The sequence below is a fragment of the Ornithorhynchus anatinus genome, chromosome 20 (genome assembly GCF_004115215.2).
Source record: "Ornithorhynchus anatinus isolate Pmale09 chromosome 20, mOrnAna1.pri.v4, whole genome shotgun sequence".
Taxonomy (NCBI): domain Eukaryota; kingdom Metazoa; phylum Chordata; class Mammalia; order Monotremata; family Ornithorhynchidae; genus Ornithorhynchus; species Ornithorhynchus anatinus.
In genome coordinates this window covers 12,790,473-12,817,781 of record NC_041747.1, presented here as the reverse complement: position 1 = coordinate 12,817,781, position 27,309 = coordinate 12,790,473, and the positions used below count along the sequence as shown (strand labels likewise).

Below are 27,309 nucleotides of genomic sequence, written 5' to 3'. Positions count from 1 at the left end.
ACGCGGGGGGGCGCGGTTGAGCTCCTGTGATTTCCGCTTCCTCTTTCATTGATGTTTTTGAGACATTTCGGGGAGCGGTTCCTTCATCTCTTACTCATTCATTGACTCGTATTTATTGAGCACTTACTGCGTGCAGAGCCCCGTACTAGGCGCTTAAGAGAGTACGATATAAGAATAAACAGACACATTCCCTGCCCACGATGAGCTCATCTGGGCAAGGAACCTGTCTGCTGATTCGGTTAAGCTTTCTCTCCCGAGCGCTTAGTAGAGTGCTCTGCCCATAGCAAACGCTCAATAAATACCACTGATGGATTGCTTGATTGATCTGGCCTATTCCCTACCGATCTGGGGCTCCCCTGCCTTGCCTCTCTGGCTCGGTTTTAACGATCACCTCTTTAACCTAGACTAGGGAACGTGTCCACCAACTCCGCTGCATTGTACTCTCCCAACCTTTCACCTCTCTTTTCCTTAGTGTTCACTAGATTGCAAGCTCCTTCAGGGCAACCCTAGCGCACTGAACTCTCCCAACAACTTAGTATTTGTGTTTTACCCCCAGCAAATGCTCAATAAATCCCAGTGACTGATTTCCTCTCTATTTCTCCAAGGAACTCACTACCACCTTAAACTCAACCTGGTGAAGACAGAGCTCCCGATTTAAATAATCTCATCTTTTCCTTTCGCCACACGAAACGCACGCCATCTCGAAGAGGCTGCCTTCTGACACGAGACTTTTTTTCCCAACTGTCCCCAACAACCACACCGCCGTCATGGATTCTAATCACGGCTCCATTCCTCGTCTGCTGCGAGACCTTGGGCAAGTCACCTCACTTCTCTGGGCCTGAGTTACCTCATCTGAAACAATGGGAATTGAGAGTGTGAGCCCCACGTGGGACAGCGACTGTGTCCAACCCGATCTGCTTGTATCCACCCCATCGCTTAGAACGGTGCCTGTCGCATAGTAAGTGCTTAACAAATACCATAATTATTCATTATTATCATCTTCCAGTCTTGCTGTTTCATTGTTCCTAAACAATCAGGTCATCTCCAACCTTAACTCCTGAAACGTCTCCTCACCGTCCTCCGGATGGCTTCTTTTTTTTCTTTAATTGTTAAATGCTTACTATACGCTAGGTCACTGTACTAAGCGCTGGGGTAGATACAAGCTAATCTGGTCAGACACAGTCCGTGTCCCACGTGGGGCTCACGACTTTAATCCCCATTTTACAGGTGAGGTAACACTCAGAGGAAAAGGACTGGCCCAAGGTCATCCAGCAGGCAAGCGGCAAAGACGGGATTAGAACCGAGGTCCTCTGACTCCCAGGCCCGTGCTCTTTCCCCTAGGCCAGGCTGCTTCTCAACGAGTTTTGATACTCACCCCGGATGAGGTAACTGAGGCCCAGGGAAGTTAAGTGACCTGCCCAAGATCTTGTTTTTAGCTCGCATTTAAGGCCAAATTTTCATCACCTTCTGTAAGCAAAATGGTTCAAAGGAAATAGGAAATCACTTCCTAAGTAGTTGTTTTCGCATTCACTTAGACTAGCATGCCGAGTCAAACGAACTGACGCCACGGGGCCTGAATTACATTCTCAAAATTCATTTCCACTTTTGACTTAGAGCAGATATTTAGGTAACTTGATCATCTATTTATAGTTGTCATTGATTGAAATGTTTTCAAAATATATTTAGAAAATCACTGGGCTAATCAAGTTAAATGAAGCTACAGAAGGTCTGCCTTCCTTTTCACTACTGAAAATAAACCCAATTGGCAAATTCACTAAAATAGAGAGTGTAATTTTTTCCAAACACTGTTCTTACTGGATTCGACTGGAGTGAGGTTTTACTATCTCCCCTCTGCCACGCGTGGATTTCCGAACACGCTAAGTAAATATTCACTACAATAATTAAACTGAACTCAGGGTAATCTTTGAACAACTAGTTGAGTTTCGTGGGGAGCAAGCGGGTGGAACGGACTCCTGTAAGTTTTCCCAATTAGATGGAACTGTTTCAAGTGTCATGGCTACTAAAAATAATAATTATTAAGGTATTTGTTTCGCGTTTACTCTGAGCCGGGCACTGTAGTAAGCACTGACGAGGATACGAGCAAATCGGCTTGGACGCAGTCCCTGTCCCACGTGGGGCTCCCAGTCTCAATCTCCATTTTACAGATGAGATACCTGAAGCACAGACGTCAAGTGACTTATCCAAGGTCACACAGCAGACAAATGTGAGACTGTCCTATAGCCAGCTGAATAATATGGACAGAACTGGTAACGTAAGCGGGACGCCCTGGTGGAAAGAGCTCGGGTCTGGAAATCAGAGGACCTAGGTTCTAATCCTGGCTCTGCCACTTGTCTGCTGTGTGAACTTGGGCAAGTCACTATTTTTTTTTAATAGTGTTGGTTAAGCAATTACTTTGTGCCAAGCACAAGCGCTGGGGGTAGATATAAGCTAATCACATTGGACACAGTCCCTGTCCCACATAGAGCCCACAGTTTTAATCCCTGTTTCACAGATGAGGTAACTGAGGCACAGAGAAGTCAAGTAACTTGCCCGAGGTCACAAAGCAGACAAGTGGCGGAGCCACGATTAGAACCCAGATCTGACTCCCAGGCCCGTTTCTATCCACTAGGCCACTTAACGTCTCTGTACCTCAGTTACCTCATCTTTAAAATGGGGATTAAGACTGTGAGCCCCATGTGGGACAGGAACTGTTTCCAACCTATCTCGTATCTAGTTCAGGGCCTAGAACAGTGCCTGGCACATAGTAACAAATACAAATGAATAAATACCATTGATAAATAAAATTAAATGCAAAAAAAGAATCCTGCTTCCACGCCTCTCCTTCCCTTGAAGAATTAGAAAGGGAAGAGCCCAAGAAACACATCGAGAGGCAGATGGAATGAAGAGGAGGCTTAGCTAATGCTAAATTGTAACCGTTTCCATTTCTTCTTCTTTGCTCCTTTAGCAGATAAGTGGGAGGATCAGGAGAACCACCATCTTTTAAAAGTGTGGAGTAAGATCCTAAGTGATTCAGTCTAGAAGGGAATGTCTATTAGATTCTGACTTCAGCAGAACTCGGAGAGAGAATGTGGAAACTCCTTCCCTGAGTTTGATGAGCCACTGATTCGCCTCACCCTCCTCCTCGGCACTTATGTCCATATCTGTAATTTATTTATATTAATGCCTGTCTCCCTCTCTAGACTGGACAAGGAATGGGTCTGGTATTTTTGTAGTATTCTCTCCCAGGCGCTTAGTACAGTGCTCTGCCCACAGTAAGGGCTCAATAACTACGACTGACTGACTTTTACTTTTTTACCTGGCTTTCTGAGAAGCAGCGTGGGTTAGTGGAAAGAGCACAGGCTTGGGAGTCAGAGGACGTGGGTTCTAATCCCGGCTCCGCCACTTCTGAGTGTGCAACTTTAAGCAAGTCACTTTACTTCTGTGCCTCAGTTCCCTCATCTGTAAAATGGGGATTAAGACTGAGTCCCCCACATGGGACAACCTGATTACCTTGTATCTACCCCAGCGCTTAGAAAAGTGCTTGGCGCATAGTAAGCCCTTAACAAATACCATCATTATCATTATTGTGATTATTCTCGGTCCCCTTCCTGAATTTGGCTTTTATACTAGTTACAGATTTCAGGTCACGCTTCGGTTCTTTGTTCAAAGGGAGGCAAATCCCCAGCATTACTTACATTTAGTTTCCATTAGAGTTGAGGCTAATATCTGATCTACTTGAATCAGGTACCATTGTTAAAATGTGATTCCCGTGAAAATTACAAAGCCCCCACCACGGAGATGACTCCACATCCCTCTTGTCCAGCCTCCAATTAATTCCGCAGGGTGGATCGGAACCAGATCTTGACCCGACTCCCAAGTCTGCTGTGACGGCCTTAAGCCGGGCAGTACGGGCGACGTGTATGACACAAGATCTACGTCATGGTCCCCTTCCCTCCTTCCCCCACCCTGGTCCAAATGGCCCAAGGGTTTAAGGGTATCGCCATGTTTTACTTCGGGTCGTGCCGGAGATGCTGTGCGCGCTCGGTGAAACCAAACCGAGGCATCTCCGCATACACGGAGCAGTTTTTGGTCCCCTCTCGAAGGTCTGAGTGCCAAAAAAAATTGCACCTCCACGGGCCGTTCGAGTCCCGACTCTACCGTGGCTGAGGAAACCCTGGCTTCAATGAATGGGATACCGATTACTCCCAAATCTGCTCAGAGACAGACTCGGTGCCAGAAGATAAACTGCAGAGAAGTGACCGCCAATACTGAAAGAGGCAAGCTCTTTTTTATAAAACCCGTTTAAAAACTAAGGCTTTTGGGAAGTACACTCCTAAGAACGTAATGATTTCTCCGTTTACCTATCCCATTACTGCCTTTCTAGTAATGAGGGACTGCAAAGCAATTAACTTGCCTATTATAAAATCGGCTCTTAACGCCAACTGCAGAACACAGAACCATTCCGTCTGAACAAAATATACATTGCTTTAATGCCACGGTTTGGCTCGGCCCTGCTCTTTGTTCTTCTGTAAAACGAAGCTGTTGGGGAAACTAACATCGATTCCCAGATTGAGTGACTTCAGGCTGTCATAAAGATTCCACGCAAAGGACGAACCACTGGCCACCGAGGCCCAGTTGTCAGGCCTCTAGGCAATGTCTCGCTCTGTGCACACATCAACATTAGTCAGAATCCTGGGTGCCACAGCCAGAACAAAATAACATTAAAAAAAAATAAATAAACCTCGTAAACCCAACAGCTCACATGGGGGCACCCGGACAACTCTCCTTTAAGCAGCTAAGCAGTTCTGCGATTGCTCGAAGGGTGATATCTTGACGTCCAAAAATACAGCCTCTTTCTATGTGCACATAAAGCACAGGATACAGAATAATGATAGTAATTGTGGTATCCATAAGCACTTATTTCTCCCCACTAGACCACAAGCTCGTTGGGGGTGCGGAATATGTCCGTTCACTGTTATACTGTGCTCTCTCAAGCGCTTAAGTAGAGTGCTCTGCACACAGTAAGTGCTCAATAAATACGACTATGTGACAAGCACTGGGGTTGATTCAGAAAAATCGGGTCGGACACAGTCCCCGTCCCACGGGGGGGCTCCCGGTCTAAGGGGGAAGGAGAATAAGCATTTAATCCCCATTTTAGAAATGAGGAAAATGAGTTACAAAGAAGCCAAGTACAAAGAGCAGCCAAGTGGCAGAGCCAGGCCTAGAACCCAGGTCTTCTGACTCCCGGGCCCGTGCTCTTGCCACCAGACCCATCTGTTTTTTGAATTTATTGACGAAGCAGTTGTTCCGTTAACTCATCGTGAGCACTATTACACACTGGGCAAAGTCTGTTGAGAATACGGGAAATAAATATCGCCAAGGAGTCTCGGAAAGTTGATCTGCACTGGCGAGGCTGTCGGGAACAAAGGGCCTAACCGTCCCTCTCATGAAATGATACGTGAGCGATATACGGCTTTAAGTAGGGGAGGTTCCATCTTCCATCATGCCACACACACTTAGAAACATCATACGAGAACTCGATACGCCACGATTTTGGGTAGAGGACCACAAACTTATTATCGGTGGATCCAAATCGGCTCCACGAACCCTGTTGACTATTCGGGTCCTGAAGGTGAGGAACCTTTACTGCCGATTATTAGAAGTGGTCAAATACCGGCGATTCGCCGTCACGACTGCCAAACCAGGCGAAAAAGCAAGGCGATCGACCCGCGCCGTGGACATCGCCACAGAAGAGGACGACGTTGCGTTTTCTGGGAATTCAAAGGACATTCAAAATCAGTCTTTTCCACTCTGCACCGTACGAGATCGTGCTATCGAAAACGTTCCGAGTCCCTCCAACGCTCTTCGCAGCTTCCCCAAGCTCTGGGAGGGTCTTGCCCGAAGCTAAACAAAGGCCTAAGCCCCCAGGGTGGAAGCATCCGTACCTGACCGACAAGTCCGAAGGCCCGGTCTAAGCTCCTCTGGTCCGTGTATTTGCGGATTTTATTATGCAGCCATCCTAGCTCCACCAGCCTGACGGTCGTATCCCGCAGGGATCTGGTTAGGCTTGCCTGGGAAAGTCGAAAGGGCAACCGTTAGGAGCCAAGTCCGAGATTTCGCATTGCGCTCTGATACGGCTTTTGGAAAACGTTAACATGACTTCTCAGAAAAGTTGCATCAAAAGAGGAACGTTCTGTTTCGATACCAGACTGGTGATACAACTTAAGGATCGCCACTGAACATGGAAAGAGAGGAGGCCGATGAGATTACGGACAAGATTAAAACCCAGGTCCCCTGACTCCCAGGCCCGGGTTCTTTCCGCTAGACCACGGTGTACTCTACCAAGTCCTAAGCGCTTAGTACAGTGCTCTGCACACAGTAAGCCCTCAATAAATACGACAGAATGAGTGAATAGAACAGTGCACACAGTAAGCATTCAATAACTAAGATTGAGTGACTAGTACAACGCTCTGCACACAGTAAGAGCTCAATAAACACGACAATGAGTGAATAAAACAGTGCTCTGCACAGAGTAAGTGCTCAATAAACACCATTGATTGATGGATTGATTAAAGAATTATTGGGGTCAATCTTTCACCCCCCAAATATCAGCTCCCCCCACACCACCCAATTCCTTACAGCTCCCCACACAGAAGAGAACATGCAGATAGGCAGACAGGCTTGAAAGTTCAAACGCTATTGTGTTTTACTCTTACCTTTGCTTGCACTTTGTAGCAATTTTCTAAATTGCACATTTTGATGCTCTTGCCGTCTATCCCCTGGAAGACGTATAAAATATCTCTTACAAGGGACGCCTCCGTTATCTCCACGGCACCTTAAATGGAACATTAGCAAAGTGCATTTTTTTTTCAAGTGAGACTTGCGAGAGGTTAACTTTTAGAAGATCTGCATTGAATTCTGTTTTTCCAAACATCCCTCGAAGGGGCCACGTACACCTCCATAATTAGGGGAAAAAAAAGGAGGCGCTTCGCTTGGATATAATCATGGCTGTTGTAGCAGAGGGAGTAAAAAAAATACTACAATAAAATGGGGACTTGCAAGTTTGAATCAACACATTTTATTCCTTGAAAAAGGCTGGAAACACTACATAGCTGAGAAAAATTAGAGGAATTTAAATAATAAAAATGGGAGAAAAGCACAAAAACTTCCAACTGTTCTAAAAGACAGTTTGGAATATAGTTACAGGGATCACTATGACCTACAATCCAATGTTCCAATGAGAACCCTATGAAGAGAAAATATTTTGCACGGTCTTGATTGTGATTTTTATTTTTTATGGTATATGTTAAGTGCTCACTATGTGCCAGGCACTGAATTAAGCACTGGGGTAGATACAAGCTAATCAGGTTGGACACACGGGGGCTCACAGCCTTCACCCCGATTTTATAGATGAGGTAACTGAGGCGAAGTGAAGGGACTTGCCCAAGACCACGCAGCAGACAAACGGGGGAGCCAGGATCAGAACCCAGGCCCGCGCTCTACCCGCTAGGCCACACTGCTTCTCCAATTTTCACCAGTCGATCCGTGGTGGTTATTGGTGGGTGGTTTTCTGCCTTAGGATCAATCTCTGTAATGGCAGCCCCCGGGGCAGAGCTTGGGGAGAAAGTAGTTTTTAAGATTTCCCCTTCCGATCGGATCATCTTAAATGCTGGTCTGCATGCCCGTGCCAAACGGGCATTCTCTGTCCTTGATATGGGATTCTATTCTATCGGGCAGAACGGACTTAGGCAGGCTTCTTGCCTCATCCAAAGTATAACGGCAATGACGTAGGCTATTATATTTTTACAGTCCTTCATCCCCAGGAGTTAGAAGGTTCCTGAATTCCGTCCTCTCGCCCACGTCCGACCTCTGGCCTGGAACGCCCTCCCTCCTCAAATCTGACAGATAACGGCCCTCTCCCCCTTCAAAGCCTTTTTGAGGGCACGTCTTCTCCGAAAGGCCTCCCCTAGCCCTCCTTTCCTATTCTCCCTCTCCTTACTGGGTCACCCTGACTTCCTCCCTTCATTCATCACCCCCGAGGCCCAAGCCCCACAGCACCTATGTCCATATCTGTCATTTATTTTATTTCGATTAATTGTCTATCTCCCTGTCTACACTGTAAGCTCGTTGTGGGCAGGGAATGTGTCTATTATTCTACTGTACTCCTTCAAGTGTTAGCACAGTGCTCTGCACACAGTAAGCACTCAGTAAATACGAAGCTGAGAAGTGACTCTGGGAGTCAGAAAGTCATGGGTTCCAATCCCAGCTCTGCCACTTGTCTGCTGTGTGACCTCGGCAAGTCACTTCACTCCTCTGTGCCTCAGTTCCCTCATCTGTAAAATGGGGATTAAGACTGTGAGCCTTGTTTGGGACGGGGACTGTGTCCAACCCAATTATCTCCTAGCTACCTCAGAGCTTAGAACAGTGGCTGGCATATAATAAGCACATAACGAATACCAGAATTATTATTATGATTAAATGAATGAATGAACGAATGAAAGAATGACTGAATCCAGGCCAGCTTCGGTGGAAGTTCTTTATCAAGACCAGGTCACTTCTGGCCCACCGTTTATGTTGTAATTCAGCAAAGTATACAAAAGCTGTCTACTGGGCACATTTTGGCTTTGAAATGGGAAACTTGGCAGGAGGACTGGTCTACGGCTTTGGAGGAGGGGTTCGGGAAGGAACCGCAGTCATTGATTGGGATTTGGGTCCTGGCGTTCCCCTCCTCCAACACCCAGTCTCGAAAGAATCCATCGTTCTCTAGAGTGGGCAGAAATTTAGCTGAGGTTCTCTGTGACTGATGGAGAGAGTTTCTGGAACATTCCTGTGGAGAATTCCCTTATCCTGGGATGGAATGGGGCCACCATCCTGGTTTTCTTTGGGTGAGGGGGAGAGTCAGGGGTCCTTTCCTTCTCTGCGGGCTCTAGGGGGGCCGGGATTCTTTCAAAGGGGGGGAAAAAAAAGAACGCTTTCATTTTTTTCTGATATTTTAGAGAAGAGGCCTACCCCTCAACGGTTCCTGTTTTTTGGTTGTCCACCGCTAGGCTCGAGAGTCATCCCCACTCCCAATTCTGCTTCAGAGATACAAGAACCCCTCCCCTACTTTCCCATCCTTCCCTGCAGTATCCTCAGATGAGATCTCCTCCCTCCTCGCAAGTGCCACCCCCTCCACCTGCGCCTCGGACCCCATTCCCTCTCACCTTCTTAAAACCATCGCCCCTGCCCTCCTCCCTTCCTTAACTTCTATTTTTAACCACTCAATCTCCAAGGGCTCCTTCCCCTCTGCCTTCAAACACGCCCACGTCTCCCCCATCCTAAAAAAACCCGCTCTTGACCCCACTTCCCCCTCCAGTTATCGTCCTATCTCCCTACTACCCTTCCTTTCCAAAATCTTAGAACGAGTCGTCTACAATCGATGCCTAGAATTCCTTAACTCCCATTCTCTCCTAGACCCCCTCCAATCTGGCTTCCGTCCCCTCCACTCTACCGAGACTGCTCTCTCTAAGGTCACCCATGACCTCCTTCTTGCCAAATCCAATGGCTCCTACTCCATTCTGATCCTCCTTGACCTCTCTGCTGCCTTTGACACTGTCGACCATCCCCTCCTCCTCCATACCTTATCTCACCTTGGCTTCACGGACTCTGTCCTCTCCTGGTTCTCCTCTCACCTCTCTGGCCGATCATTCTCGGTCTCCTACGCCGGAGCCTCCTCCCCCTCCCATCCTTTAACTGTTGGAGTTCCTCAAGGGTCAGTTCTTGGCCCTCTTCTGTTCTCCATTTACACTCACTCCCTCGGTGAACTCATCCGCTCTCACGGCTTTGACGACCATCTCTACGCAGATGACACGCAGATCTACATCTCCGCCCCTGTCCTCTCCCCCTCCCTTCAGGCTCGCATCTCCTCCTGCCTCCGGGACGTCTCCACCTGGATGTCGGCCCGCCACCTAAAACTCAACATGAGCAAGACTGAGCTCCTCATCTTCCCTCCCAAGCCCGGTCCGCTCCCAGACTTCTCCGTCACCGTGGATGGCACGACCATCCTTCCCGTCCCGCAGGCCCGCAATCTCGGTGTCATCCTTGACTCGTCCCTCTCGTTCACCCCACACATCCTATCCGTTACCAAGACCTGCCGGTTTCACCTCTACGATATCGCCAAGATCCGCCCTTTCCTCTCCACCCAAACGGCTACCTTACTATTTACGGGCTCTTGTTATATCCCGGCTAGACTACTGTGTCAGCCTTCTCTCTGACCTCCCTTCCTCCTCTCTCGCCCCGCTCCGGTCTATTCTTCACTCCGCCGCCCGGCTCATCTTCCCGCAGAAACGATCTGGGCATGTCACTCCCCTTCTTAAACAACTCCAGTGGTTGCCTATCGACCTCCGCTCCAAACAAAAACTCCTCACTCTAGGCTTCGAGGCTCTCCATCACCTCGCCCCCTCCTACCTCTCCTCCCTTCTCTCTTTCTACCGCCCACCCCGCACGCTCCGTTCCTCCGCCGCCCACCTCCTCGCCGTCCCTCGGTCTCGCCTATCCCGCCGTCGACCCCTGGGTCACGTCCTCCCGCGGTCCTGGAACGCCCTCCCTCCTCACCTCCGCCAAACTGATTCTCTTTCCCTCTTCAAAACCTTACTTAAAAATCACCTCCTCCAAGAGGCGTTCCCAGACTGAGCTCCTCTTCCCCCTCTACTCCCTCTGCCATCCCCCCTTTACCTCTCCGCAGCTAAAGCCTCATTTTCCCCTTTTCCCTCTGCTCCTCCACCTCTCCCTTCCCATCCCCACAGCACTGTACCCGTCCGCTCAACTGTATATATTTTCGTTACCCTATTTATTTTGTTAATGAATTGTACATCGCCTTGATTCTATTTAGTTGCCATCGGTTTTTATGAGATGTTCTTCCCCTTGACGCTGTTTAGTGCCATTGTTCTTGTCTGTCCGTCTCCCCCGATTAGACCGTAAGCCCGTCAAACGGCAGGGACTGTCTCTATCTGTTGCCGACTTGTTCATCCCAAGCGCTTAGTACAGTGCTCTGCACATAGTAAGCGCTCAATAAATACTATTGAATAAATACTATTGAATGAAAAGAAGACCCGTTCCGGCTCTTGGGAGGATTGGTTTATATGGGCTACTGTCACGGGCTTAGCTATCTCCCCAGCAATTTCCCCTACTTCACGTTAACGTGCTAGGGACAAGCACCGGGTCTGGGAGTCAGAGGACCTGGGTTCTAATCCTGGCTCCATCGGTCTGCTGTGTGACCTTGGGCACATTACTTTTCTCTGCCTCAGTTTCCTCAACTGTAACATGGAGATTCAATACCTCCCTCCTTCCTAAGCTGGCAAATTCCCGTGCGGAACATGGACTACATCCGACCTACTTAACTTAAACCTCCCCCAGCATTTTGAACAGCGTTTGACACACGGTAAGCGTTTAAAATGTACCACAAAACAGCATACCAACAGCTGTCAATTCTTCTTTTTGGAACTATCTCTTTACATGCCATCAACAAACATATTATTACAAACCATCACAAGACATCAAAAAACGTGTTACTGGGAAGCAGCACGGCTTAGTGGCAAAAGCACAGGCTTGGAAGTCCGAAGACATGGGTTCTAATCCCGGCTCCCACCACTCGTCTGTTGTGTGACCTTAGGCAAGTCACTTAACCTATCCGTGCCTCTGTTACCTCATCTGTAAAATGGGGATTAAGACTGTGAACCCCATGTGGGACAGGGACTGTGTGTAGATACACGTAGCAAATGCTTCACACACACCATAATTATTATTATTATTACAAACAGTTCTGCCCAAAAGAGATATTCTACTAAAAAAACCATTTAGAAACGCATCCCCTCCCACCTGTTTCTCCTTCTCTTCTGGAGCGGGGTAAATTTCGAGAAAGGGTATTTGGAAGGCCTTTTGAGGTAGAGGTTTGTAAAGAAGGCTGATTTGCAGGCAAAGTCCACGCAAGACGGGTCCCCAGCTGAAGCCGAAGACAGTCTCCTACGCCCGGAGCTTGATAGGACTGCCTGAAAGGAGAAAATCATCCCATCACAAACGTTTAGATAAAATGAGCTATTTAGGGAAGGGCGAATTGAGACCGGGGCAGGGGGGAGTTCCATTAACATTTTTACAAATATACTTTTTCAATAAAGATGGGAAACGGATGACGTACACTTCGAAACCCATTCTACTACCAAAAGGAAGATTTTAAACCGGTCGCTCGGGATGGCTCCGAAACCCAGGCTCAGCTTAGAGGAAGCAGCATGGCCTAGTGTATAAAGTATGGGCCTGGGAATCAGAAGGACCTGGATTCTAATCCATGCTCTGCTACTTGTCTGCCATGCTACCATGGGCAAGTCACTTCACTTCTTTGTAAAAGGGGGATTAAGACAGTGAGTCCCATGTGGGATAAGGACTGTGTCCCACCTGATTAGCCTGCATTTACCGCTGCATATAGAACAGTGTTTGACACAAAATAAGTGCTTAATATTATCACTGTTATTATTATCTTAACTTGCCAAATGAGGCGGCCATTTATTGTGGTTATCTAGCCAAAGGGCCACTCTGCTTCCCATGTACCCCAAACCCCCCATGCTCAAACAGTCTTAAATTTGGGCAGATCAAGCAGGGCGATTCACTTCCACAGCACATCCCTCTAGACTGGAAGCTTGCTGCATTATCCTTTCTCATACGCTTAGTAAACTGCTCTGCACACAGTCAGCGTTCAATACATACCATTGATTGATAGCATCATTTTGAGGATAGCCTTTGTGTGTGCCCAGTGAGAATGGCCATGTAATATTTACTGACAGGGGAGACAATCTTCATTTTAAAGATCAAGCCATCTTAGAGTAACTTGAAAAAACTCTCTCTCTCTCTCTCTCTCTCTCTCTCTCTCTCTCGAAAGAGCACCGGCCTGGGAGTCAGGGGACCTCGCTCTAATCCCGGCTCTGTCACATGCCTGCTGTTGGACCTTCGGCAAGTCACTTCACTTCTCTGCGCCTCGGTTACCTCGTCTGTAAAATGGGGATTAAATCCTACTCCCTCCTACTTAAGAAGGTGAGCCCCGTGTGGGACAAGCACCGTGCCCGACCTGATTAGTTCCTGTCTTCCCCGGCAATTGGAACAGTGCCTAGCACATAGTGAGTGCTTACCAGACAGAATAATAATAATACTATAACACACACGCAGGTAAAATCCTCCCAGTTTAACTATCACTCAGCACTTGATGGATTCTACAGGATCGGGAAACTTACCCCGGAAGAAGAGACTGTGGTGTAGGCGTCGGGCCGTTGAGGGCATACATGCTTATGCTGCTGATCCCGCTGCTGCCGGAATTCTGGGCAGACTGAGGGTTTCGATCCTGGTAATTCAAGGGGAGGGTCTGAGGCCTGGCGTAGTAGATTGGCGTCGAATGAGCGTCTCTTGGTAACGCTTGAGCGAACAGGGTGGCAAAGCTGGAAACCTTGGGGTGAAACACACAATTCTTGCTGATAGGCAATTTGAAAACATCCTCTTTTAAACCCTTTCTGATTCCTTTCTGTTTTTGCTACTGGATTTCCACAGAATAAATTCATTAGTTGACACCGTTTTTCTCCACCCCACCTTCTTTAAATGATACTGGTCGAGCGCTTACTGTGTGGCAAGCACTGTCCTTGGGCGCCGGGGTACATACAAGTCAACTGGGCCGACAGGGTCCCCGTCCCGTTAATTTTCTTATAATAAATGCATTTATTTCTATTAATGTCTGTCTCTCCCTCTAGACTACAACCTTGCTGTGGGCAGGGAATGTATATCCCAAGCACTTAGTACAGTATTCCGCACACTGTAAGCGCTCACTAAATAGGACTGAATGAATGAATCCCATGTGGGGTTTACAGTCAGGTAGGAGGGACGACAGGAAATGAATCCTCATTTTGCAGTTGAGGAAGCTGAGGCCCAGAGGAGTCAAGTGACTTGCCCAAGGTCACACTGCATGCAAACGTCAGAGCCGGGATTAAAACTCAGGTCTTCTGCCTACCAGGCCGGGGGGGTTATCGACTAGACCACTCCGCTCCCCTTAAAAGAGAGGCTTTTATGAGAGCCTCGGATCTGTCTTCGGGATCATCCCGCAACTGGACGTCAGGTTTCTCCCCTTTTCCTCTGAGGATAAAGGAAGCTTAACCTCCAGACAATCAACACCCATGGCAAATAAAATGATAGGGCACTTTCCCATGCCATCAGTTGCCTCCATCAACCTTATTCTCTGAAACCATTCCTGGGATTGTTTTATCCTTCAATTTTAAATAATACATACAGTCTTGAAATCACTGCCATAATTTCAGAACACAGACCTGGCTTGGCCTTACTCTTCCCAGATATATTCTTAATGTGACTGTGATAATATGTGGAGCGCTCAAGAAGTTGCTATGTGCCCCTCCTACACATATATTTTAAAAAAACCAACAAGAAGAATTTTAAATTGAGACGTTTACCTTGTTTGGTTGCTTACGTGGATCTTCGCTAAGGCTGAGCAGGAGGTAGAGTATTGACCATTTGTTCTTCAAAACGCCCTGGCAAAAATCAGAAAAATCAACATCTGAAGATAATTCCTTATCGATTTCTTCATAGTCTGACTGTCCCCTTCCCTAATTTAGGGCAAGGCCTCTAATACAGATATTAGCGAACCTAACTGGTCCTCTCCGGGCTATGGTTTTCCTACACAGGTTTGCCCCGGGTGGAGAAAGAGACGGTATTTTCCACCCCCTTGGTCTCTCACCCCCAATCTCTCAAAAGAACTACTATGCAGCATTTCTGAGTCGAGGGGCAGACCGACTCAGGTGCAAAAAATACTAATTGGAGAATTAATTAGTATTAATACTAAGTACTTTGCACTTGAATTTGTAGCTTTTATTCATCCCTCCCCTCAGCCCCACAGCACCTACAACCATATCTGTAATTTATTTATTTAATGTCGGTCTCCCCCTCTAGACTAGTAAGCTCCTTTTGGGCAAGAAAGGGGTCTTCCAACTCTGCTCTGCTGAACTCTGCTCTGCACACGGTAAGCGCTCCACAAATACCACTGAATGACTGAAGTTCTCCTCTCTACTGCTCCATATTCACTGGGCAACCTACGAGGCCGGAAGCAGGAGAGCTCAGCAGTAATCAAGGCAAGATATCAAAACCCCATTAACAAACATGAAACTCCCTTTGGAGAGTTCACAGCATTTAAATAACCCGCTTCACTGCAGGCCTTTCGATGACTATCGAGACCGGGGGGCTCGATTATTACTTTCCTCAGTTGTTTCTCTGGGTATTATGTTTAAATCAGTTTGCAAGCGCTGTCAACAGATGACATTTTTACTGAGTAAACCACCTACGACTAGTTCTTTGGATGCCCAGATCAGTGAGGAGGCCCGCTGCTTCATTCATTCACTCGATTGTATTTATTGAGCGCTTACTGTATGCAGAGCACTGTACCAAGCGTTTGGGAAAGTACAATACAACAATACAACAGGGACATTCCCTGTCCACAACGAGCTCACAGTCTAGTTTACAGTCCTGGTTGCGTTAGGATTAAACTAATCTGACCCTTTCGGCTGCCAAGTTTTCCGATAACGGAGGGAGTTTTTTTTGAAGGGGAATAAATCGATTCAGAGCCTCCAAGGGAAGGGGAAGAAGAGAACTTCTTTTGCTTGTTGTCAAATCATGCCAAAGCTTCCACGAAAAAGGATAGCGTGTCCCTTCCCTGTTCTGTTTATCAATATCTCTAAGAGGAATCAGGGGTGAGCAAAGCAATTTGAGATTGGATTGTTCTGACCATGATATTCACCCCACTCAGCCCGACAGCGTTTTGGGCACATTCGTAATTGATTTTAATGTCTATCTTCCCCTCTGGACTGTAAGATCCTTCTAGGCAGGGATCAAATCTACCAGCTCTGTTGTACTATACTTTGCCAAGAGCCTAGTTCCGTGCTCTGCGCACAGTGAGTACTCAGTAAATACCACTGATTGATGGATGACTCCCATCCAGGCCAGACCCCAGGTCGGAGGTTCCGAGGCAAGGTGTTTGAACTCAGTGTCTGATTGCTGACGGCACATATACAACCCAGTGACTTCTCTTAAGGACTTGATTTCAATTCTACATGTCAGTCATAAGGCAGGTTATAATAAAGTAAGCTCTTTGTGGGCGGGGAATGTGTCTGTTTATTGTTACACTGCACTCTGCCGAGTGCTTAGTACAGTGCTCTGCACACACCGAGGCCTCAGTAAATACGACCGAATGAATAAAGCGGCTAAGGAGGTATTAATTTCTGCCGATTCTGTTCAAATAGAAGCATTCTGACCTGGTGGAAAGAACCTGAGCCTGGGAGTCGGGGGATATGGGTTCTAACCCCAGCTTCCCCACCTACCACCTGGGTAGACCTTGGGCAAGCCAATGTGGTTCTCTGTGCCTCAGTTTCCTCATCTTTAAAGTGGGAAGTAAATAATCATCCTCCAACTTAGACTGTGAGTCTTACGTGGGACAGGGATCGTATCTGACCCGACTGGCTTGTACCTGCTGCGGTGCTTAATACAAATATTTGGCACGGCTTAGGCCCATAACAAATATCACTTGGACAAGAGGTTGGCGGCAAGACAGACGGGACTGAGGTACAGTGAGTGAGATGACTTTGGAGAACCAGTGGGATTTAGCGCTAGATTGAACGTGAGGCAAGATATTATTTCACTTGCTTCCCACTTAGTAGATGTCTGGAGTTGGGGTTGGTTTTTTTTTTGGGGGGAAAAAAGGCATATTTTTGAATTAAAGAAAACAAGTCCTTGGGGGTTGCATTCAGTGAGCACATGAACACCGGTCGGTACTATTTTTAGAAAATAACTGCACAAACTTTATATGATATTGAATTATTTGGCAGTCCTGCATCAGCAGCATCAACACCGGCTCACAGAAGAGCCCGAAACAAAAGAGACTTTTAACTCTTAATCAATATATCGATACATTTCAGGACACATTAGTCTAAAAATACACCGTAGTTAGCCAGATAAGCTTTCACCGCTGCAGACAAACAAGTATTCATGTCTATTTTTCTTTTCCCGTCTACTTCCTTCCACACTGCCATTCAAGTAAATGTACCCAAACCAACCAAGTGTACACTGCTGATTTATCTGACCACGTCTACGGCTTCTCTCCTTTCTTCCTAACGGTCATTCATTACAAATTCCCCATCGGCCACCCACACGTTTCCAGCCGTAGGACTCTCACGAACCCACGGTCCGAAAGTAAACGCCGCAAGCAAACAAGGACGGGCCTGAATGGATCCCACGAACACCTGCCCTCGGATTTCGGGTCTCCTCGGATTCGTGGAACGGCGTTCAAACGGCCCGAGACAATACCTGCGAGTGGAGCTTTCTGTGGAGCTCTGAAAACAACACCGCATCTGCTTCCCTTCTCTGCCGCACGACTGAAGGGAGGAGGGGGAAAATGAGAAGAGCAAACACAGAGAAATGAAATACAACGACCGCATGTTTTGTGCTCATTCTTTCCCCTCGTGCGATGCATCTGAAAAAACAGACACACCGCTCCGTGCTTACAGAGACGTTTAAGCAAAACTCTCAGAGAAAGGCTTCCAGCTTCATAAAAGGAGCACGTATGGCAAATATTCCTCCAAATGTATGCTAATCCCTGTCATGTTCACTGAAATTGCATGCTGTGTGACCTTGGGCAAGTCACTTCACTTCTCTGGGCCTCAGTGACCTCATCTGTAAAAAAAAAAAAAGGATCAAGACTGTGAGCCTCATGTGGGGCAGGGAATGTGTCCAATTTGATTTAGTTGTACCTCCCCCAGTGCTTAGAACAGTGCCTGGAACATAGCAAGCGCTTAAGAAAAACCATAAAGGAAAAGAAAAGGCAACAAGGATAGTACTTCTGATTGAGGCTTCTGGAATAGACTATTCACTAAGACCCGGAAAAATCGAGAGCCTCCAAAGTTTCCTTTTAAGTAGGAGATGGAAAATAGACAATGCTTCGAAGTCAGCAGTGAGTGGCTTTTAAATTTACGACGACTTTTCGGATAAGGAACCATGGCAAGACAGGAGGGAAATGGATGGCATCAACTAGGGAGAAAAGCAAACGGAATAACTGCAGCAAGATTTCGTTCAGAATGCCCTTGCCAACCGCAGGGGTAGGTTCATTAAATTACCTATGGGTGGCAAAAAGGTGTTTGGTACAACCACAGGTTTAAAATAACTGTGGCATTTGTTAAGCGCCTACTAGGTGCCAGGCACTGTACTAGGTGCCAGGGTGGATACATGCCAATAGCATTGGACCCAATCCCCCGTGAAGCTCACAGTCTCAATCCCCATTTTACAGAAGAGGTCGCCGAGGCAAGGTGAAGTGAAATGACTTGCACAAGGTCACACAGCAGGCAAGTGGCGGAGCTGGGATTAGAATCCATGGAATAGAGGGGATTAGGGATGACCCAGCTTCCGTTACACTGGTTGAAATCCAAGTTTTGAGGAAGTCAAAAAAAGCACCCTATGCCTATTTCAAGCTGGCCGTATCCTCTCTGACTTCCTTCAGTATTAGACTGCCATTATTCTTCTCCAGTACTTCATCACCATTACATGGGGAACTTACTGTGACTGATTAAAGTTCCGGAACCGGAGACTAACGATGAAAAAGCAAACTTCATACAACCAATCATACATACCGAGCGTTCGCTATGTACAGTGTGCTGCGCTAAGCGCTTGGGAGAGGACAACGCATCAACATGAGACACAGAGTCCCTGGCCACAACGAGTTTACAGTTTAGACACTTGGATGAGAAGCAGCGTGGCTTAGTGGCCAGAACAGAGGCTTGGGAGTCAGAGGACGCGGGTTCTAATTCCGGTTCCGCCATTTGTTTGCTCTGTGACCTTGGGCAAGCCGCTTCATTTCTCTGTGCCTCGGTTACCTCATCTGTAAAATGGGGATTGAGACGGTGAGCCCTAAGTGGGACAACTGGTTACCGTGTATCTACCCCAGTGCTTAGAATAGTGCTTGGCATATAGTAAGCACTTAACAAATACCATGAAGTTCCCTTTGAAATGCTAATAGAAATGAAAGGCTTAAAATGGCAATCAGTGACTCCCACAGACCCCTCCAAACCACGATTAAGCAGAACCATATCCCGTACTGGCCGAAATGCCTCGAGACCGTAAGCTCGTTGTGGGCAGGCAATGTGTTCGTTGCTCTACTGCACTCTCCCAACCGCTCAGTACAGTGCTCAGCACACAGTAAACGCTCAACAAATACAACTGAATGAAAATGCTCCACATAAAACCGAGCACGAAGACACAGAAGTGCGGCTGGCAAGCTTAGAAAGCCCAGACTTCCTTTCTCTGGGAAGGGCTCCGGAAAGAAAATCCAGCCGGAGGCTTTGATTGGCCTCACACGATTCAAATCGTCTAAGCTTTACTGATGATTTACTCAGACGTTACTCGCGACTGAGCTGTCTGGGATGGAGATCTCGATCGAAACACGCACCGAGCATCGACACCCGCCCCCAAGAACCAAGCACCTTTTAAGAATTAAGGAACTGGACCTACGTTCTTTCTTGATTTTTTCAGCTACGAGAAATTCATCTCTTTCAACAGTCGGGGCGAAGTTGCTGCCGATAACGCGCACCGCGTACTGGAACTGTTGAGCTGCATCGGCTGAAAGACAAAAGGAAATATTTGGTGGGGGGGCGGCGAGGACACAGGTTTAAAACAAAAGACCTAATATGAAAGTCCAGGCTGACTGAAGGAAGCCAAGCGACTCATCCCTAATTCCACCCTCTACCGATTCACCACAAATGAATGAAGATCTAGGAGTCTTATTAGAAAGTAGCGTGGTTTAGTGGAAAGAGCCCGGGCTTGGGAGCCAGAGGACCTGGGTTCTAATCCCAGCTCTGGCACCGCTTCACTTCTCTGGGCCTCAGCTACCTCATCTGTCAAATGGGGATTAAAAGTGTGAGCCCCACCAGGGACAACCTGATTACCTTCTATCTACCTCAGCGCTTAGAACAGTGCTCGGCTCATAGTAAGCGCTTAACAAATACCATCATCATTACCAAAAACCACCATCATCATTATTATTAATAACGATAACGTTGGGCAAGTCACTTCACTTCTCTGTGCCTCAGTTACCTCATCTGTAAAATGGTGATTAAGAGTGAGCCCCATGTGAGACAGGGACTGTGTCCAACCTGATTACCCCAGTGCCTAAAACAGTGCTTGGCGCATAGCAAGTGCTTAACAAAGACCACAATTACTCTTGTCAAATCCAAATCAGCTCACTTTTCAATAAATAAAGCTACCGGCCACTAAAGTTAGAAATGCTCAGTAAACACTAAAACCACAAAGGAGACTAAAAACCAATGTCTTCGTAAAAAGTGCTCTCAGCGTGAAGCTCAGCAAAAATTCCCGTGGCCTTCGACCCCAAGCAAGTCAATATGGCTGTGTGTTGGCACCAAGGGAGATCTGAAAGACGTATCCTCTGCCCAAAACCCAGCCAGGCTAAGAGACGACAAACACGAGATTGTAGATATGCCAGTTAGAAGCACTAAAATCACTTGGCTCGGTGACCTCCGGAAAACTGTCAAGGGTCTGTCCAAACAGAAGCTCTAACCAGGAAATTTAGCAATCCCAACAAAAGATCTCTACCGGTCTGCTTTCCCTTCCCTTCCTAATGAAGCTTGCAGGACTAACGATTCTCCTCTATTGGACTCTCCCTGGCGTTTCGTACACTGCTCTGCACACAGTAAGCGCTCAATAAATACCACTGACGACAATGGTACATCACTTGCCTACAAAACTTCTAACCCCACCAAAACCCAATGCTGCGTGGCTGAAAGGAAATTGTCATCTTAGATTTTTTTTTTTTGGTTTTTATGGCAGTTAAGTGCTTACTCTGTGCCAGGCTTTGTACTAAGCACTAGGGTAAACATGAACTGATCGGGTTGGACACAGTCAGTGTCCCACGTGAGACTCAAAGTCTCAATCCCCACTTTACAGATGAGGGACCAGAGACACAGAAAAGTGGTCACACGGCAGACCAGCGGAGGAGCCAGGATTAGAATCCAGGTCCTTAGTCAAAGGGGCAGTCAGTCGTATTTGTCGAGTGCTTACTGTGTGCAGAACACTGTACTAAGTGCTTGGGAGCCTACAACCGAACAGTAAAGAGACGCATTCCCTGCCACAACGAGCTTCCGGTCTAGAAGACGCCTGCAGTCCTTAGATGAGAAGAGATCCCGAGGCATAAATCGAGGAGTATACGTTGCACTGTTCTCTCAAGTCCCAAACCTTTTCTTTTTTTGTATTTAAGCGCTTACCATGTGTCAATCACTGTTCTAATAATAATGTAGGTATTTGTTAAGCGCTTACTATGTGCAGAGCACTGTTCTAGTGCTGGGGTAGATACAGGGTAATCAGGTTGTCCCACATGAGGCTCACAATTAATCCCCATTTTACAGATGAGGTAACTGAGGCACAGAGAAGTTAAGTGACTTTCCCACAGTCACACAGCTGACAAGTGGCAGAGCCGGGAGTCGAACCCATGACCTCGGACTCCGAAGCCCAGGCTCTTTCCACTGAGCCACGAACTGGGGTAGATACAGGATACAAGATACACAGTCCTCCCGGCCCCATATGAGGCTCATAATCTTTAGGAGGGAGAACAGGGCACTGAACCCCCATTTTGCAGTTGAGGAAGCTGAAGCTTAGAAGTCAAGCGACTCGCCCAAACTTGCACAGCAGGCCGGTGGCAGATCCGGCATGAGAAGCCAGGCCCTCTGGCTCCCAGATTCGATCCCCTTGACCATGCTGCTTCCTAGTCTTGGACTCCAAGATTTCTTTCCGGGCTGTCTCTATCTGTTGCCCATTTCTACATTCCAAGCCCTCAGTACAGTGCTCTGCACATAGTAAGCGCTCAATAAATACTATTGAATGAATGAATGAAAGTCACTTCTCTGGGCTTCGGATAGTTTGTCGGTAAAATGGGGATTAAGGCTGGGAGCCCTACGTGGGGCACGACCTGTGCCCAACCTGGTTAGCTTCTATCTACCCCAGCCCGCGGTATGGTGCCTGGCATGGAGTAAGCACTTAATAAATAGCTTAAAAGAGCCACGGGCAGCTTTCACGCCCTTAACCCTTCTTGCTGTAGTCCACCTGGGGGGGGGTGAGGAGGGTGGCATTACCTTCAAGATGATAGAGGGGAAGACTTTTCCCCCCTTTCCCTCTGCTCTTCCCCCTCTCCCTTCCCCTCCCCTCAGCACTGTGCTCCTCCACTCATTTGTATATATTTTTATTACCCTATTTATTTTGTTAATGAGATGTACATCCCCTTGATTCTATTTATTGCTATTGTTTTAGAGATGCCCATCCCCTTTTATTGCTATCGTTTTTGTCTCCCTGTCTCCCCCGATTAGACTGGGAGCCCGTCAACGGGCAGGCCTGTCTCCACCTGTTGCCAATTTGTACATTCCAAGCGCTTAGTACAGTGCTCGGCACACAGTCAGCGCTCAATAAATACTACTGAATGAATGAATCAACTTCAGCTGCTTCCCTCCCACCTGGGCAGTGCTTAAACCCTCGGGGTGGTAGAGGGGGGGCCCCCGCCAGAAATCCACGGAGTGGTTTTGGGGTGCAGAGCAGCCTCCTTAGACTCTGCAAATCGTGAGCAGTCAAAGAGAAGCAGCCAGAGCCAAATGCCTCTGCCCACTCTCTTCCATCCTTTCATTCCCTGTTCCAGGATTTTGTCACCCGGGAGGAACAAGGGCCTTTTCTGGGGTCCAACCGAGTGAGTCCCTTGAAGACTGCTTCATTTCTGGTCTCCTGTGGCGCTTCAGCTGCAGAACAAATGCCTGACAGTGAAGCTTTTCTTTAAAGCCCGGCAGGCAAAATAGCCTAAATTCCCATAGACGCTTCTCACTCCTCTAGACTGTAAGCTTATTGCGGAAGGGGAAAGTGACTATTGTTGTACTGCACTCTCCCAAGCGGTCAGTACAGTGCCCGGCACACTGTAAGCGCTCAATAAGTACATCTGAATGAATGAGTCCTTTTTAACGACTTGGTTCCTTCCCAAATATGGAGGTTATCAGCTGATACGCCTGACTTTCTAGTTCTAACAATGTAATAATGTTGGTATTTGTTAAGCGCTTACTATGTGTAGCGCACTGTTCTAAGCGCTGGGATAGACACAGGGGAATCAGGTTGTCCCACGTGGGGCTCACAGTCTTAATCCCCATTTTACAGATGAGGTAACTGAGGCACAGAGAAGTGACTCGCCCACAGTCACCCAGCTGACAAGTGGCAGAGCTGGGATTCGAACTCATGACCTTTGACTCCCAAGTCCGTGCTCTTTCCACTGAGCCACGCCGCTTCTCTGTTATCCTTCTTTCCTTTCATAAAGGCAAGCTCCATCCTTGCCCTTTCCCCAAAGTACAGAATTTCTCCTATTTTTCCCGGGTTGCCATAAATAACGGCGAGTGTTTCCCCAACGGCACCTATGAGGCCTGCCGACTTAAATACATCCCATTCCTTTAGCATTCTTTAACAGTGTCCAGTGAAGTCAAGCTCTCCAATCTTCCATAACAAAATGAGACTTTCTCTGGCCACATTTGATCCTTTTTCTTAAATAAGTGCAGGAGAATTTGGCCTCTTCAAAGCCATCCGGAATCAGAAGTATCAAAGGGCTCAAGAATGAATGAGGAGATGACAAGTTTTTTGTTAACCAGTGATATTTACCGAACGACTGAGTGAGAGACACTGAACTGAGAAGCAAGACATTCCCCCTCCAGACTGGGAACTCGTTGTGGGCAGGGAAATGTGTCTGCTGTTGTACCCTCCAAGTGTTCTGCCCACAGTGAGCGCTCAATAAATACGACTGAACTCTCTGCCCTCAAGGCACTGACCATCTAACGGGGGACAGGGAGGGGAAATAGACAAAACGTACGTTCATTTGGTGGTAGGAGGACGAACAGGTTTTATAACCAGTCCAAATCTTAACGGGAGGAAAGAGCAGAATAACTAAATGTACATATAAAAATATCTGTAAACAGCACACATATTTTATCACATACGAGTAATAAAATACATATGCAAAGTCTGTTGGGTTGAGGTGACTAGGATGCCATGGAGGTACTACCGAATTGTACTTTCCAAGGGCTTAGTACAGCGCTCTGCACTGTACTGAGCGCTTGGGAGAGCACGATAATAATAATATTGGTATTTGTTAAGCGCTTACTATGTGCAGAGCACTGTTCTAAGCGCTGGGGGAGATACAGGGTCATCAGGTTGTCCCCCGTGAGGCTCACAGTCTTCATCCCCATTTTACAGATGAGGGAACTGAGGCACAGAGAAGTCACTTGCCCACAGTCACACAGCTGGCAAGTGGCGGAGCCGGGGTTCGAACCCATGACCTCTGACTCCCAAGTCCGTGATCTTACCGCTGCACCACGATAAAGGGTGACATTCCCTGCCCACAACGAGCTCCCAGCCTAGGAGGGGGGATAAATTACAGCTGAGAAGCAGCGTGGCTTAGTGGAAGTAGCCCGAGCGTAGGAGTCGGAGGTCGTGGGTTCTAATCCCGACTCCGCCACTTGTCAGCCGTGTGACTTTGGGCCGGTCACGTCACTTCTCTGGGCCTCAGTGACCTCATCTAGAAAATGGGGATGGAGACTGTGAGCCCCCCGAGGGACAAGCTGATTACTCTGCACACAGTAAGCCCTCAATAAATACCACGGAATAGAAGCCGCCGTGGCTCAGTGGAAAGAGCCCGGGCTTGGGAGTGGGGGGGTCATGGGTTCGAATCCCGGCTCCGCCACTTGTCAGCTGTGTGACTGTGGGCAAATCACTTCACTGGGCCTCAATTCCCTCATCTGTAAAATGGGGATGAAGACAGTGAGCCCCTCGTGGGACAACCTGATGACCTTATATCTCCCCCAGCGCTTAGAACAGTGCTCTGCACATAGTAAGCGCTTAACAAATACCAACATTATCATTATTATCTACCCAGCACTTAGAACAGTGTTTAGCACCTAGTAAGCGCTTAAATACATTATTTCTTCACTTCTCTGGGCCACAGTGACCTCATCTGCAAAATGGGGATGAAGCCAGTTAGCCCAATATGGGACCACCTGATGACTTCGTATCTACCCAGCGCTTAGAACAATGCTTTCACATCAGAAGCGCTTAACACATACCATCATTATTATTATTACCCAGCGCTTGGAAGAGTGCTTTGCACATCATAAGCGTTTAACAAATGCCATCATTATTATTATTATTACCCAGTGCTTGGAAGAGTGCTTTGCACATCATAAGCGTTTAACAAATGTCATCATTATTATTATTATTACCCAGCGCTTGGAAGAGTGCTTTGCACATCGTAAGTGCTTAACAAATGCCATCATTATTATTGCTTTTACCCAGCACTTGGAACAGTGCTTTGCACATCATAAGCGCTTAACAAATGCCATCATTATTATTATCATTACCCAGTGCTTGGAAGAGTGCTTTGCACATCATAAGCGTTTAACAAATGCCATCGTTGTTATTATTATTACCCAGCGCTTGGAAGAGTGCTTTGCACATCATAAGCGTTTAACAAATACCATCATATTACTATTATTATTACCCAGCGCTTGGAACAGTGCTGTGCATATCATAAGCGCTTAACAAATGCCATCATTATTCTTTTACCCAGCACTTGGAACAGTGCTTTGCACAACATAAGTGCTTAACAAATGCCATCATTATTATCATCATTACCCAGCGCTTGGAAGAGTGCTTTGCACATCATAAGCGTTTAACAAATGCCATCATTATTATTATTATTATTCTTACCCAGCGCTTGGAAGAGTGCTTTGCATATCATAAGCGTTTAACAAATGCCATCATATTAATATTATTATTACCCAGCGCTTGGAAGAGTGCTTTGCATATCATAAGCGTTTAACAAATGCCATCATATTATTATTATTATTCTTACCCAGCGCTTGGAAGAGTGCTTTGCATATCATAAGCGTTTAACAAATGCCATCATATTAATATTATTATTACCCAGCGCTTGGAAGAGTGCTTTGCATATCATAAGCGTTTAACAAATGCCATCATATTATTATTATTATTCTTACCCAGCGCTTGGAAGAGTGCTTTGCATATCATAAGCGTTTAACAAATGCCATCATATTATTATTATTGTTACCCAGCGCTTGGAACAGTGTTTTGCACATCATAAGCGTTTAACAAATGCCATCATTATTACTTTTACCCAGCACTTGGAACAGTGCTTTGCACAACATAAGCGCTTAACAAATGCCGTCATTATTATTGCTTTTACCCAGCACTTGGAACAGTGCTTTGCACATCATAAGCATTTAACAAATGCCATCATCATTACTACTTTTACCCAGCGCCTGGAAGAGTGCTTTGCACATCATCAGCGTCTAACAAATGCCATCATTATCATTACCGCGTGGCTCAGGGGAAAGAACCCCGCCTTGGGAGTCAGAAGTCATGGGTTCGAATCCCGGCTCCCCGGCTTGTCAGCTGGGTGGCTTTGGGCAAGTCACGTCGCTGTGCCTCAGTTGCCTCATCTGTAAAACGGGGATGAAGACTGGGAGCCTCACGTGGCACAGCCTGATGACCCTGGAACTCCCCCCAGCGGTTAGAATAGCGCTCTGCACAGAGTAAGCGCTTGACAAATCCCATTACTATTATTATTACTTTTACCCAGCGCTTGGAAGAGTGGTTTGCACATCACAAGCGTTTCACCAACGCCATCACGATTATTCTTTTTACCCAGCGCTTCCAACAGTGCTCGGCACCTCGTAAAAGCTTAACAGCTAGCCGGCTCTAAGCGGGGGCGGCCCCCGGGGCGGATTTGCATATGCACGAGCGATTTGCCTAACCCCGCCCCTCAAAATTTGCATAACGGCCGTCACCGCGGTCCGTGATTGGGCGAGCAGGCCGGCCCCGTCCCCAGCCACCTTCCCGCCGCGCGCAGGCGCAGCGGCACGCGCCTCGCCTTTCCCCCCCCCCCCCCCCCCCCGGCGGGGAGGGAGGGCAGCGCGGTGACCTTTCACCCCAAGGTGGCGCCGCCGCCGCCCCACGGCCCGCTACCTTCGCTCTTGCCCAGGATGCGGCAGCAGAGGCTCTGCAGCAGGACGTTGGGGGACTTCTGGTCCGGGGTCGCCATCGTGGGCGCGCGCGAGCCGGACGGCAGAAGGCAGAGCTGGCGCCCCGGAGGAGGAGGAGGAGGAGGCGGCGGCGGCGACTTCCCCCCTCAGCCCGGCCCCGCCCCCTCGC

The 27,309-nt window shown here is 47.5% G+C and overlaps 1 protein-coding gene across 2 annotated transcripts in view; it reads right to left on the bottom strand.

Annotated features, from left to right (window-relative positions):
* The window catches only part of TUBGCP3 (tubulin gamma complex associated protein 3), a 49,798-nt gene extending 22,508 nt beyond the window's left edge, over positions 1-27,290 (bottom strand). Inside the window, exons 1-8 of one of the 2 annotated variants that reach the window (XM_029048159.1) lie at positions 27,124-27,290; positions 19,567-19,674; positions 17,374-17,441; positions 14,475-14,552; positions 13,257-13,465; positions 11,857-12,026; positions 6,717-6,835; positions 5,946-6,071 (exon numbers count right to left, since the gene is read on the bottom strand). In XM_029048159.1, the coding sequence (XP_028903992.1) occupies positions 5,946-6,071; positions 6,717-6,835; positions 11,857-12,026; positions 13,257-13,465; positions 14,475-14,552; positions 17,374-17,441; positions 19,567-19,674; positions 27,124-27,199 (954 nt within the window). In that variant the 5' untranslated portion in view covers positions 27,200-27,290. Of the gene's footprint in view, positions 1-5,945; positions 6,072-6,716; positions 6,836-11,856; positions 12,027-13,256; positions 13,466-14,474; positions 14,553-17,373; positions 17,442-19,566; positions 19,675-26,733; positions 26,805-27,123 lie in introns of those variants that run through there. The other variant, XM_029048160.2, reaches the window with a different exon arrangement.
* Between the last annotated feature and the right edge of the window lie 19 nt (positions 27,291-27,309).